Genomic DNA, 15,206 nt, shown 5'->3' on the forward strand with positions numbered 1-15,206 from the left:
TGCAGATCCTGTCTCAGCTGTAGCCTACTTTGGAGAGACATCTGCTTTGATCTTGAAGTTCTACTTGAAAGAAGTTATGCTTTGGAGCACCAAAAGAAAGACCTCCTATTTGCCAGAGCTGAGCAGGCTGGTGCTGAGGAGCAGCAAAAGCAGGCTGCTCCATAAGGGAGAGCAAGCCAAGGTCGGCAGGGGCAGCTGCCTCGCTTACGAGAGGTAAAGCACTGAAGCACACAAGCAGGGCAGTTCTGCTGACGGTCACCAGGTTCAGCCAAGAGTCCAGATCATCAGGCCAGACCATGGCGATGAGGCAGGCATGAGGCCAAGGAGGACATCAAGTCAGCAGTCTGGATGTGGATCAGTGAGGAACGTAGCCAGCCACAAGGCACAGCCGCAGCCTCACTCGGCAAGCGTGCAACGGCCTCAGTGTAAACGTAGCTCCCAAAAGAAACGGAAGAAGCAGATGTTGAGGCTTCTTGCCGCTTTCTGTAACAGCTCCAAAGCTGCTCAGGGCTGTCTCCAACAGCTGTGCCATGTGAGAGAGCCTGCCTTGAGCGTAGCCAACTAACCTCTGTGCAGGGATTGCACGCAGGGCCCTGGCTGTTGGTATCTAGCTTTCACCTGGGCTTGTTCAGGATTAAGAAATGAGGTACCCATCCCTTCCATTGTATACAAGGGGGTGGAGCCCCTTGGATGAGCTCTAAGAGAGAAGAATGACTTCTGCCCAGTACATTATAAATGAAGGCTTTAGGTACCATCATAAAAGGAGAGTCGCCCATCGCAGACAGCACATAGCACTCTTCTGTAGCCATGAGTCTGACGGAAGAGTCCTAAGACTCACCCCCTCTCTTGGTGCCTCCAGCAACCCCACACCACAACCTGACGCAACGGGCTGGACATCATGCGGTCAGGATGCCATTCTGGCGGTGTGAGTCCACCTTTGCACTACAGTCGGACCCTCCGGTCCCTGCTGGGAGTCTGGGTTCTTAGTTGCTCTTAGGCGACTTCTGACTCAAGGATAAAATAGTTTCTAATCTCCTGGAGACCTGTGCATCCACTTTTCCAGTCTTATCTCCTTTCGCACCAGCAGGGGGCACGAAGCTTAAAATTAATTGCATTAACTGAGTATTTCCAAGATGCTCCTACATACCTTGAAGTTGCTTGCCAGTCCATTTGGCAGGATACACTGTGCGTATTTAAACAACTGAACAAAACTCTCTTGAAGGCTTATCCTAAACTATCTTTTGTATCTATAAATAATTTACAGATCCACTCACATTAGTTACGCTTTTACGGGTTGCAACATTCCTGCAATCTACTTGATGAATATAAAGAGTGAATAAAAAAATGTGAAGTAGAAAAAATTATGGAAATAAAAATATAGTACGCATGGCCAAGGGATAACAGATGCAGAAGATTGTATAGACACATAGGGGATGAATGCTCAAAAGATTTCAGGAAATCCTTCTTCTTGATCAGTTTTCCAGGTTTAATAAAATACTCCAAGGTATAGTTTTAATTCCACATTTTCCTCTCACACTCTGTCTCCACAATATATTTATTTCAATGTGTTTCACTTTTGCTCATTTATTTTAATTCATACAGTGCTGATTCATTCTAGATGTTTGACTTTAATCACTGCTGACTACTCAGTGCTACTTCCCTTCTGCTTTTGCATATTAAATCATGTCCAGTATTTTACAAAAGCGTATTACTGCTGTATCCCCAGATCCTAATCCAGAATGATTCCACTGCAGATGTTCCTTGTGTAAAGTAACATTAGGATACTCCATCCACCAAAATTTTATGATTAATCCATCCTATAGATTAACATATTTTCAAAGTTATGTTATTTTGCAGGTCTTTTTCTTTTTTTATTCATGTGATGTCACTAGTTCTTAGACTAATAGCATTAATAACAGAAGAATTAGTACCAGCAAATGTGCATTCCTGCTGTCATTTCCCTCCCTTTAAAACCCAGAAAGTAACTGACCAACATCAACCTTTTCATCATCAAACTTTTTTTTTCCGCTTTACCACCTCCTATTCTGGCACACCCCCATTACTGAGAATTTAGGAACAGGCAACTGAGTGCCATAATCAGAGTCTCTGGCTTGCAGAATCACGTAGCCTAGCTTCATCAGTTGTATAAAGGTAGCTTACAATTAGGTGCAGTAACTGTACTTCAGCTACTTTTTGTTCATTTATTTCAATATCCAGTCAGCCAAATTAAAGTCAGAAGAAATAGGGATCTTCTAATTCTCAGCAGCAAATCTGAATAAAACTAGGATGTTTGAGATCCAGTTGTCTATACCCCTAAATACTGAAAGCTTTAGAAAACCTATGCATGGATCACACTTGAAAAAAATTTGATTCTGAAAACTAAATCTACTTTTTCCTATTAAAAATTAATTTTAAATAAACAAGCCTCTACTTGTCCCTACTTCATAATAATTTAGCTGTTTTGTTTATTTATTTTTAATAGTCTGTTTTCTGAAGCCTATGCTTTTGGACACAATGGCAGAGGAACAAGCATGTTTCCTCTAAAAGGTACAAAAAATGCTAGTTAGGCATATTGTGCATATGTTTACCCAACCCAAATATCGCAAACTAGCATAACAAGCATGTGCACAAAAGTGGATATCCTTTTGCATGTGTACCATTGTTTGCAACCCTCAGGCCTGTGTTTGAATACTATGTATCTAAGAACTTTCTTTCAGATTAGTGATGTCCATCAAATTGGTGTCAAAGATCCCAACAGCTTTGCTTTAGAGACAGGGAGCAATCCATACACATGTGCTTCTGTGTTTAAATGGGAGACACAAGCCTATAAATCATTCCTTATAAATGACAAATTATGTCTTCTCCAGTGCTTGCACACATGTTCTACTCTCTTCCTCTCCTGCCAGTCATATCCCATTTCCCATCTCTAATCCTTCAAATGTTTTCTTTATCAGTTGCATTTAAAACAAGACTAAAGTGAAGTGGCATTAAATCAGACCAAAAGATTTTTTTCCTGGTAAACATCCATTTGGACCCACTGCTTGGTCTGTCTTTAAAGAAGAATATTCACAATCTAATAATTTTTTTTTTTAGCACAGATGGAATATCATGTTCTAAATGCATCAAAATGTACCTGAAGTAATGTTTTTGAAGCTTACATTTAGCCAAAAATACATTTCTGTGTGCATTATCTACATGTTATGCCATGGTGAGCCCTTTCCACAGAAGCATGAAGGAGAAGAACTGAGTAAAGTCATATGTTTCTCTAGTGGAAAAAAAAAAAAGCAGCAAAAAAGAATCCTACTCAGTCAGCAACAGCAGCGCTGCAATTAATATATATTCATAGGTATTCTACAAAGTTGTTCAAAATTTGCCCTGAGAAATTAGGGTTTCCTCAAAAAAGTCTTAAAGATTGCTAATGTAAAAAAGTATTCCTTTATGGCTATTCCTATGTCATCTGAAGTTGCTTGTGATTATATGCATCAGAAACATACCCTTTCCAATGCCTCTAGGTCTAGACATCTCCAGCAGAAACATTTTAGCATTTTGCTTGTCCTAAGATTAAAATCATCAGGTCTCAAAAGTTTTTGCCATTTCAAGGTAAGAATCTACTATACAAATTAGGGTTTCTAGATGAAGACCCTATAGAGCCAAAAATGACCAGGTTATTTGTGTGACCAATGAGATATTTCAAAAACATTTTAACAAAAGTCAATTGATAAATGTGGATGGAAAAATCTAGATTAATATTTCACATTTTCTCTGACTAATTTTTAGGAGGATTGCTTTTCATTTCTGAAAGTTTTCCAATTAAAAATGTCTAAAATATTTCTAAAAAAACACAGGTCTTAAAAAAAAATCAATATTATAACTCTTCAAAACATAAAGCTAGTTCTTGGCAAACTAAAATTATTATTAATATTTTTATTAAAATATGTGGAAATGTATTTTAATGGAAAAAATGGAAGCCATCAAAAATTCTTTGCAAACTGTCCCCCATGTTCTCATGAATTTCAAACAGCATTCAAAAATTGGACGACCTGTAGATGTAACTAAATATATTGAAATTAAATGTTCAAAATGCCTCTGAACATGCAATATAATAATTTACGTATTTCACATTCCCTTCTGCCAAACACATACTTGTGTTGTACTTCAGTAACATAAAATATTTTGAGACACAAATGTGAATTATATGTAATCAGTTCTAAGGTGTCATTACATACATTAACGCATTTCTATTTTTAAGGTATTTTTCCTCCATAAGCAACCTTTTCCCTTTCTAGCAAATACCAGACAAGATGTTGCCGCAATGTGCCAATTGTGGCGTAACCCCATGAAGAACAATGCAAACAGAATGAAAGAATTTAACCAAAATTACTGATTTGCCTTCTGTGCGCTGTTAAGAGTCGCTGCTTAAAATGAGGTTTTGGACGCTGGTCTCACATTCCATTTGCGGCATAACTGGGCCCCTTAATGTGTATCATAATGTCATTCCTTTACTCCAAGACCTTCAAGAGGACACTTTCTAATTTTCCTGAAAAACCATCTCCTAAAAATGTGTCCCAGAGACTGAGCTGGTTTGTGGAGAGCAGCTGAAGCTAGAGATACTAGTGGATTATCTGTGATGGACCCAATGCTCACATTGGGCAAATGTTGACAGCTTTACTAAAAAGTATATGGCAAGTCACTCTTGTAATAAGGAGTGCTATGGATTATGGTTAGGAAAAGAGTGTGTTCAGGTATGTTCATGGCATGCATAAATATTCAGTATCACTGTATGGATATCAGAATGTGATCAGCTATAATTTCCAGTTCCATGGCTGCATAAGAATTGATGTTAGGTTTTTATTGGAAAATGTTTTTATACTTATTAGCTTCCTCTGAAATTTTTCAAATGTTTACTTAAAATTTTCAGTCATTCTTGAAAACTCCTTTTGGTAATACACACAAAGGGGAGATAATCATTGTTGTCAAACTAATATATAATGAATACTCTAAGAAACATTTTCCAGCATCCATCTACCTCTAGTCAAAATGAATACAAGCCAGATCCCAATATTTTGACCCCAAAGGTAAAAATTATTTATAAACAATTATATAGAAAAGCCCACTCTTATTCTCTGCTTACCATAAATGTATATGCAATTTGGTGTTGTTTTTTCTTCTTTTTTCAAATAGATTCCTATGCTGTGATTTAGCCAGCCCTGAAATGCATGGGTGCCCTTTTCCTTGCTTTAACTACAGCTAGATCATGCCAGTTTTAAAAGACAAATGTTTTACAAGGTTGTTTTATGAGATGATTTTTACAATGCTGACTTCATATACAGATAAATCTTCCTTAAGTGCAAATTTGATGATGCAGTACACAAAATTCTCTGTAGCAGAAATTTTCCATTCTCTTTTATCTTCATTACTGTACTTCACTATTACAAGGGAGTAATAGTTTACAGTCTAGTCACAGTGTTTACTTTAGCTTAATCTCAGTAGTTGACCCCATTAAATCAGTTTCAACTCTTGGCCTCTGCTTTTACTTCAAATTCAAACCCTAGGTTAGAAATGTGCAAAAACTTGAAAGAAATCTATTTAAAACCAGAAAACAAGCAAGTTAGACCAGAAATAACTCCTATGTCCAGCAGCACAGATTTACTTGTTTAGTAAACTACATAATGCTGCAAATTGACAAATAGAGCGTGACAGCTTTAGTTAACTCATACTAATTATATGCTATCATACCTAACACCTAAGTCAGGTTTTAGGCATCTGAAGGCTTCTGATTGACAGGTATTATTTGGAACTCTGAAAAACTATTAAAAGAAAGAACCACAGTTAACAGGCTGCAGAACATGCTCTTAGTCACTATCAGTCGTGCTCTCCAGTCCCAGCAGGAAAATATAGTTCATTATTAGTTATTTGAAGTGTGGTGGCTTACAAAAGCCCTAAGATAAAGGCTGTTCTGCCAGACAATGCCCAAACAGCAACATCCAGGGTTTAGGCTCCTAGGCTCTTACAGGGTCCCACATGAAAGTTAACGTTAACAGTCCCACACTAAGGCTAAGGACAGGCTTTCAAGCTGAAACTCTCTTTCCAGCTATATATGAGGCGGAGGGGAGAGAAACACACTGAGAAGGTACTTGTGCATGGTGCTCACGCTTTCAGTGATCAGCCAGATCCCAGCTAGCATTTGTGATAATCTTTATCTACCGAGAGAGAGAATTGAGGTGGATATATTTATAGAGGCTCTTCTGTATTTGATTTGTAATTTATAGGTTCAGCACCCAAAGCATTCAACAGCTGCTCATAATTACATTTCACATGAAAAACACCTACATTAAAGGGACATTATCAAGGCTGTAAGGTCAAGTGCTAAATACTTAGGCAATGCCAGAATGATGTTTGCCTCTACAACATTAATTCAGTCTCCTTATACATATGTATTTAGTACAGTTTCTAATTGCATGATGACACAGTAATTTTTTACTATCCTACCATTTGCTTCATCAGTGCATGGAGTGGGCAGTGCTCACTTAATAAGCCAGTATTAAATATTTTGCTTTCTCCTCCTTGAAGGCATGGCCCCAAGCCATTTAAACCCAGTTCAGAAAATAGAAATCTTAATTTCCTCATGGGCTTTTCATTGGTGCTTCACTAAAGTATATGAATACTTTACAAATATTAATGAATTTATATCCTCATGAAATCCCTACTGAAAGAAAATGATGATTCTCCCTGTTTCACAACTCCGAAACTAAGACATAAAGTGATGAAGAGCAAAAAGTAGCTGTTAATTTTGAGTGCCCAAATCAAGACAACAAGAAAATGAGTTCTGGAATAGTTGTTGTAGGCATCATGTCATGTGTCCCAAGCACAGCTTCCACTGATTCCTGCAAGCTAAGCAGTCACTTAAATACTTCGATTACTCAGGCATCACAGCCTCAAAAACAGCATTCAGAAAAAGAGAGACTACAGCTATTGAGAATTTGTGAAGAGAGTGGTTTAAGTGGAAAAACTAGGAACTTTGAACAAACAATCTGAGGCAGGAACAGACCTATAACCTGTGTGTTTGGGGCACACGACACACCAATCTTTCCTCTTCTTGGCATCATTCAGTGCAGCCCTTAAATTCTGGAGCATGTGAGGCAGGGACCTTTCAGCAAATAGCCTCTTCTACTACCTGCTACAGATCCTCTTTACCATTGAATGATTTTCTTTCTCTTCTCTTTTCTTCTTTTTCTCCCTCTTCCTTCCCCTTTCCATTTCTCCTTTCTCCTGCTATTCTCCTCTTCATTTGTTCTTTCTTACCAGCTCGTCGGGCAACTCTTCTCACTGTGCCCACTCTGATGACAGCGTCTTCGGAGGATGACATAGACCGGAGACCCATCAGAAGACTCCGGTCTAAGAGTGACACCCCTTACTTGGAAGAAGCTAGGATCTGCTTCAACCTTGATAATGGTAAGACCACCCCATTCCCAAACAGTGTATGATGTTAATTAAAGACTTTTTTTGAGATGCAGATGGACCAGATGGTACCTCCTCGTTCACAAGTGGTATGGTGGTTCAGTAGACATCCAACGGTGTCATGGCTGTCTAACTACAAGCACCTGCATATGTACCAACAGGGATCCTTTTCAAAATTCTCCTGCAAGTACTAACTAAAGATTTTCCCCTGTTCTAGCTAGGGCGAGCCAGTAAAATCAGAGCAAAAGAGAACGGCTTTGCAAACAAGATATATTGATATCTTAACCACTCCAGGCATCCAGAAACGTGAAAGTTCTTGTGGACATTTATGAAGGGATTAGAGCTAACAGCAGACTTCAGCTAAACCCAACATTACAGTCATGGAAGAACACCCAGCACACCCCAAAACCTTTATAGGTTTAACTGGCAAAAGTTCACAGAAAACTCTTGATTCTGCAGGAATGAGTTAAGAGAGCTGTCCCCCAAAATTCAGACCAGTTAATGTTACTCTCATTGCCTTCAGAGTTACTGAGCCCAGCATTCCCTGGTCCTTTTTCTCACTGAGGTTGACCAAACCAAAAGATGTTGGAAGTACTGACAACTTAGTGACTTTAAGCAGACTGGATTTTCTTTAAAAAATTTGAATTAAATGGGATGAACTAGTCCACTCCCTGGCACATATTTTAACTGTTTAACTCTCACTTTATGTAGTACTTTTATGCTACCCAGATTTTTTCTAAAATTAGCATTTTTCATTACTTGTATTACACCAACATCTAGAGTTCCCAACTGAAACTGGAGCCCTTAGATGGCAGGCAGCTTCCAACCGCAGGGCAACTCCTACATAAAGAGCTGATTCCTAAATAGAGAAGCCAGAATAGGGGAGAAGCAGCAAAACATTGTCCCCAGTCTGCAGCTGGAGAATGGAGTCCCTGATTTTTGCCTACGGTCACATTTTTTTCAGAGACCTGCCAAAGTGACTTAGGAATACGAGTTCCAAGCTTTAAGTGACGGGCCGTTTTAAACACTGAGCGTAGGCTCCTCAGCCCCCTTGGCATTTTAAAGCGCTTGGCCTGGTGCGCCGTTCTGGTTTACTTAATGGGTTCACCCGAGGCAAGAGGAGAAGGAGGTGCAGGGACTTAGACTTCCCACCAAGTCTCGATCCAGCCTTGAGTTTTAGGACCCCTAGGCTGGAAGAGAGCAGTTCGGGGTGTCCAAGACAGGGGCGGGAGGTGCCAGGCCCGCTGCAGGGTGGCACCTCGGCCCGCCAGGCCCATGGCGTCGTGTGGCACCTCAGCCAGGCCGAGCTGCTTGAGGGGGGGGGGGCGGGGCGGCAGTCACCTCAGCCGGGACCCTCCCCTGCGAGCAGCAAAACCACCTCAGCCGGGACCCTGCCCCGGGGCGGGGGGCACCTCAGCCAGGCCCCCGGCCCGGGCCTCCCCTGGGCAGGGGAGCAGGCGGGGCACACCGCTCCGTTCCCCCCCCCCCCCCCCAGCCCCGGGGCGAAGGTGGCCGCCTCTGAGACGAGCGGCCGCGGGCGGGACTCGGCCGGCGGAGGCGCTGGCGGCGGGCAGGGGCAGCGGGCAGGGCCGGCGCGGCCGCTCCCGTCCGCCGATCCTTGACGGGTTTTCCCTGTGTCTCTCCCTCCCTCACTCCCTCCGCTCCTTTCTCCCTTTCCCTCTCTCCTTCCCCGTCCTCCCCTCCCCCGCCTCCCTCCCTCCTCGCCCGCCCCCTCCGCCCCCTCCTCGCCCGGCCGCGCCGCCGCTCGCCCTCGCCAGCTCGCCGGGCCACGCTGCTCACCGTGCCCACATTAATGGCGGCATCTTCCGAGGAGGACATCGACCGCAGACCCATCCGCCGCGTCCGCTCCAAGAGCGACACCCCCTACCTCGCTGAGGCCCGGATCTCCTTCAACCTCGAGACAGGTGAGACACGGCCCGGCCCGGGGGTGAGGCGAGGGGGGGGCGGCCCGCCTGGCTGACAGACAGCCGCCCGCCTGGCTGACAGCCGCCCGCCTCGCTGACAGCCGCCCGTGGACCGGCGGGGGAGGCAGGGAGGGAAGGGGCCGCCCCCGGCGCCGCGGCCTCCTCCCCCGCCAGCGCCGGCGGGCTCCCCGGGCGCCGCCGCCCGGCCCTGCCCTGCCCGGGCGTCCGTTTCTCCGTGCCTCCCCGGCCTCCTCCTCCGGCCTTGGCCCACTGACCGGCTGCCCTTACTCCCCCAGCTCTCGCCCGCCCCGGCGGCTGCCGGCTTCCCTTCTCGGTTCGGCGCCTCGAAGCCTGCCCTCTCCCAAAGCACCATCCTCTCAGCCCGCGGAGAGTGGGTACCGCATCCCCACAAGACTTCTGGTCTGCCCCTGCTCACCAGGTTCTTCTGGTGTCCCTCCTGGAGACGCTGCTCTTGGCGTTTTGCACGTCTCTCACCCTCTCACTCTTTGCCTTCTTCCCCTGATGGGTTTGTGCCTCAAAAGTGCAAGGAAACTTGCACCTGCGTTGTCCGCTTTTTCTCAGTCTTGGGAGGTCCCCTGTGGTCTCAGCGTCGCTTTTTGTGACTCGAAGGCTGTAGAGCCTGATGCTTTCTACCAACACACCTCCAGCTCCCCACATTCACCTCCTCGTGCCCATTATCGGGACGAGCCTCCTGCAAGTCTCTACCTGACCTTTCCGTCCCCCTTCTCCACTGCCGCTCCTTCCTCTCTGCCACCTCTTCCTCATGGCTCCCTTGAGATTTCGGCTGTCCCCTTCAGTTCATCCTGCACAGGGTGACTATCCTGTTTCTTCCCTACTAGGCCTGTGGTTTTCCCCTCTTTCCCTGACCTTCTCTTTCCTTATGTGCTCAGTTAACAGTAAACTACACCAGAGGTTACTTGCTCTCAAAAACAAAGGAAAAGAAAGTTCTCTCTGTTGGTTCTCTGCACCAAACCAGACTTCCTCTGTCCGTGGGGTGGGCGTGAGGGAGGATCTGTAGCCAGGAAGCTCTACTGCAGCCTCCCTTCTGTCCCAGCAGCAGCGCACAAAATGACCCAACTGTGTAACAGTCTTTGATGCTGAGCCTGTCAGCTCACTGCCAGCTGTAAAGGGAAAAGAGCTGCCTGGGAGTTGCTGCTTGCCATGCTGCAGTCTCCCTGTCCCTCCTCCCCCCTTTCAGCTGGCAGAAAGTTGGAGATGGCAGAGATGCGTTTTTTCCTCCATTTGGGCATGGAATGGATTCGCCTCCCCCTCCCGTTATCCCTGCTGTAATTACACCCTTGGTAATGGCTAATACGCTGTTTGGTTTTACCATTGACAGCATGGTTGGTTACATCATATGGCAGGTCATTATTTCTTTCTGATCATGACTTCTTAAAAATTACTAAGCTGTAGGTAAGTTGGGTGGCATTTCAAGGCACAAGCTGGAAGACAGTGCCAGATGCCAGGTTTCCGCTCTAAAGAACTGGGAGTGAAAATGGAAAGAGCATCGCTGTGCGTAAGGTGTAAATAAAAAGAGGCTGTGTATGGTTATTTGACTGCTGAAGTAACCCTGCATTGACTTGTGCTGTCACAGGTAATGTTATGTCATGTAGTTATAAATAGATAAACCAGTTAGGAGCAAGGCACCTTCAGGTCACCTGGTGCCTCACATCTCTATGCTGAGCTAGACATGCTGTCTTTGCTACAAGTCCCAGAGGATATGCAAGTCTCTAGGTACCTCTTTCCTGCAATCCACTGAAAAAAATGATAATTACACTTAGCTTCTTTCTGTTCCTCCCCTCTCCCTGGCTCTCTTTAATTTATGTCTTTACTTTCAAACCTGGGAATGGAATTCCTTTAAAAGAAATAATTAAAAGAAACAGTACTGGTGTATCAAGAAATATAAATGAAAAATGTTTTAAGTAGTGCAAGTGTGTGTTTTCATTAATCCATCTGGCAGTGAGTAGTTTTGAGCTTTAAAAAAAAAAATTGCTTAGCAACCAGTATTGAGTGAGTGAGCCAAAAAGCAAGTGAAACGTGCCACTGGTACCCACTTTATTTCTGAGCTGTTGGTTTTACTCTTCTGTTTGCTCAGAAAGCAGAAACCAAGCAGCCTGGGTTTGAGAACTCTCCATTCCAAGGAAACAGCTGTTAGAAAATTTGTTTAGCCACTTTTGCTCGTACGTAGTAATGCTGTGTGGTGCAGGGTTGGCATTTGAAACTTCTGAGTTACGAGGCGCAACGTTCTTGAATTTATTTTTGGGGGGTATGTGTGGAGCCCCCCCCCCTTCCTCAACTTACCTGCTTTTCATTTTCGTTGCTGCTGGTGATGTTGCTGATGTGCCACGGAAGGCGGCGGGTCGCTCTCGGTGTGCCGGGGTGCTGCCTGGCCTGCAGGCAGAGGGGCCCGACCTCCCGCCTCGCCGCTGACCCCGCCCTGGGGCGTGGCGGGGCGTGGCGGGGGGGGGCCGGGCCGGGCGGGGCCGCCCGGTAGCCCGCGGGCGCTGTCCGCCGCCCCTGGTGCTGAAGCGCCGGCCGGAGCGGCGGGGACCGGCCCCGGTAGCCGACCGCTCGGCCGGGGGTGGAAGCTGCGTGTCCCGCCTCGTCTTGCTCTCCCTCGCTGTCCGTGGGTTGGCAGTACACGTGTGTGCGCGAGGGTGGGCGTATTTCTCTGCCTGTGCAGGGGGAAAGTGGTAAAAAGAAAGTAACACTGTTTCTTCAACCGGTCGGGGCAGTTGAACCTAAAGTGACGCTTGGGGCACAGGAAAGAACCTCTTTCTTACGTGCTTATCGCTTGCTTTCTGTTTAGTGCGTTCCATATCTACAGCTGCTGCTCAACCACTGCTTACTGAGCTGTTTTTCCTACAGCTGCTACAAGCCGAGCTGCATTCCCCAGTCATTGTCTTCTGTCAGGACACGGTCAGGGCTTGGATGCAGCGTGCAGCTGCTTTGCTGTATTGGAACTTAAAATCCACTTTTATTAATGAAACATAAGCAGATGCAGTGAATACTGCTCTTCTCCGCTCTTAATTACAACCACTAGTTAAGAACTAGCAGGTTTTTATCTACTTCAGCTGTAAGGTATAATTAAACCATTACTGCTGTTATCTGTATTGTTGAACAACTGAGAGATTGCATACACAGAGTCAATTATAGAATTTGGGTATAGCACAGATTTGGTCTGGATTGTAAAAACCCCACAATTTATAAGTGATTAACAGTGCAACTTCTACCTGCCCTTCTCTTTCGATTATATTAACAGTTCTGCTTTGTTTGCTTTTACAAGATATACTTGTTTGTTATGTTTGTTTCTAAATGTTGGTCAATTAACTCACAATTATTACCTAGCATGAGTTAACAAATGCTTTTCAATTAGTTGTCCCCGGTATGTTTTTTTTGCTGGTGTTCCCAAACTGATTAAAATACAAAGCTGTTTTCCAAATTCAGGGTTATTCTCCCTACTGTTATACATATGCAGATCCTATTAATCTGAGTTATGTGCTCATATCAAGAGGATAATGTTTCCCAAAGGATTTAAATTACCTCTTCTACCAAAATTAATGTAGCTATGCAACATCATAAAACTATAGACAGATATGGATTCCTTTTGCATATTTGATACTGAATCAGTCCACATACAGAAATTAATTTTTTAATTTTCTGAAAGACTTCCTCCAGTGCGACACTAGAGGAATGTGGAATGTGCTCTCACTTTTGGGTGGTGATCTTTTGTTTTCTTTATTATGATTAGCAATATGGCATGGCCCCAGCTCTTGATGTCCATCTTTGGCTTTACATATACATCTTCTTAAAAGCAGTTTTCTAATTGTCTTTCTAACATTCTGATTCAGGCATCTAAAAGCTAATCCCAAATTACTTCTGAAAACTTGGGCCTCCATCTGTGACAGTTGTCCAATAGCATAATCCCTTTCCTGGTCCTGTGCCAGCTGACAAGTTCAAGTGTTTTTTACAGGTTTTGACCTATTACAGGTTTTGACAGATTTCTATTCTTCCTGTTGCAAAATATTATACTTTTAAAATGGCAATGCATAGTAGGTGGCTTTCAAGCTTGATAAATTAGCAGAGGTGATGACTGATAAGGAAATAGACGACTTAAAACTCTCACTAAATGATACAAGTTGTGTGAGCTTTTCCTTTGCTTCCCTCTTCATGCAGCTGCTTGGGGAATCCCTGTCCGAATTTTATCGATGTTTGTTAGGGGAAGGAGGGACTACCACATCGAGTTGATCTGTTCAGGTTCTCTTTTAGCCTTTCAAGTGTCAGTCACTATGGAGGTACTTCTATATACAGACAGATAGTCTTACTTCTTCCTAGCCGAAAAAGAGTAAGCTTTGTGCTGCAGTCCTGTGCTGCAAAGTTGATTCTAGCAGAGTGGCTTCTTGTTAAGTGGTGCAAGAAGTCGTCTTTATCTCAGCTGCCATGGGACCCTCCTGAGATCGTTCAGGGAGGTCACCAAATGTCAGTCTTTGTTTGAACAAGGCTGATTGTCTACTTAGAATTTAACCTGGGAATGGAGACTCAAGGAGAAAGCAAGCCAATGCCTTGGATAAGGTGTAAGGCTAGAATGACTGCAGTAGCTCTACTAAGGGTCAGCAAAGAGGGGGTGTTCCTTCAGAAAGAATATATTTAGCTTCCATGCTGTGAAATGAAGGAAGGGGAGCTTTTGAATGTGAATATATGCCACCCACCCCGACTTAAAAGTGTGCACCAGTGGTGCAACTGAACAGAAGTCGGTGGCCCAAGGAGTGCCGGAGCTGGGCTCTGAAGGTGGGGAGAGAGAGGTAACGATAGAGCAGACCTGATATGGATGGTGCAGCCTGTGCTGGCTATGAAGCCCAGATGGCTCGCTCGGCCCTGAAGTGCAGCACAGGTTTTAAGTGTACTGAAGTCACTCAGTAATCTCACTGAAGTGGCTGGATCCTCAAGTGATGTAAGTCATTTGTTGACTTCAGCCAGGGATCTGAGCCAGACTGTAGAAACATACATCTCTGCTTCCCTTCAGTGATGAAAGATCTGTTTTATCTCTTTGTGGTACGGAGGCACGTGTTCTCCTGGAATGTGTTCTGGGAAAGGAAAGCTGAGAGGGAAAGGACTGAGTGGCTCTGCACAATTTTGCCATGCGTGTAGAAGAAAGGTCCTTGTGTCTAGAAAGGCAAGTGAACTCGGTACCATTTACTGTTTTTAAGCAGTGATGAATAACTCACATATTGGTGAGAGGAAAAAAACCCCATAGCAGCCTGTGTTAGTGCTGCTGCAAGCAGAATTAATTCACAGGGTGTAAAGAGGGAGGAGGATCCTGGCAGAAACTGCTGAATGGGTGAGACAAATGTTAGCGAGCTGAGAAATGTTCATAGTCGGCTGTTTCTGTGATGCAGAGCTGGTGGGGGAAAGCCACGATACAAAGGGTGACTGTTAGTTTTATACACGGGAACTCTCCTGGTCTGAACCAGGCACAAAGTTGAAATCAAAAGCTTCCTCCATTTTCACTGTCCTGGCACCGTCCACACTTTTTTTGGGCCCTAGTACTTCTTACAGCCTTCATGGTAGGCTGCCTTACTGTTATTATTTGTATCACTGTATTTGTTCTGTTATATAGCTTTAGAGCTGTGCTGAATACTTTTCAGAGAGTAAAATGATCTATGAATTTCCTTTCTAATGGAAAGATAATGTCATATGTATTAGCCTCATACATGTTGGTTTGTCTAGAAGGGTACAGTGCATTTTTCTGCAGTGATCAAGGAGGAGGTTGTGCACTTTGTTTTGTCACTGTGTAAAATGAGA

At 44.2% G+C, this 15,206-nt stretch overlaps 1 protein-coding gene across 2 annotated transcripts in view; it reads left to right on the forward strand.

The window, feature by feature from the left end:
* The window catches only part of PHACTR1 (phosphatase and actin regulator 1), a 310,963-nt gene that overhangs the window by 4,670 nt on the left and 291,087 nt on the right, over positions 1 to 15,206 (forward strand). For both annotated transcript variants that reach the window (XM_069809108.1, XM_069809106.1), the window contains exons 2-3: positions 7,306 to 7,452; positions 9,237 to 9,383. In XM_069809108.1, coding sequence (XP_069665209.1) covers positions 7,306 to 7,452; positions 9,237 to 9,383 — 294 coding nt within the window. The remainder of the gene's footprint in view (positions 1 to 7,305; positions 7,453 to 9,236; positions 9,384 to 15,206) is intronic.

The sequence above is a fragment of the Haliaeetus albicilla genome, chromosome 21, assembly GCF_947461875.1.
Source record: "Haliaeetus albicilla chromosome 21, bHalAlb1.1, whole genome shotgun sequence".
Lineage (NCBI taxonomy): Eukaryota > Metazoa > Chordata > Aves > Accipitriformes > Accipitridae > Haliaeetus > Haliaeetus albicilla.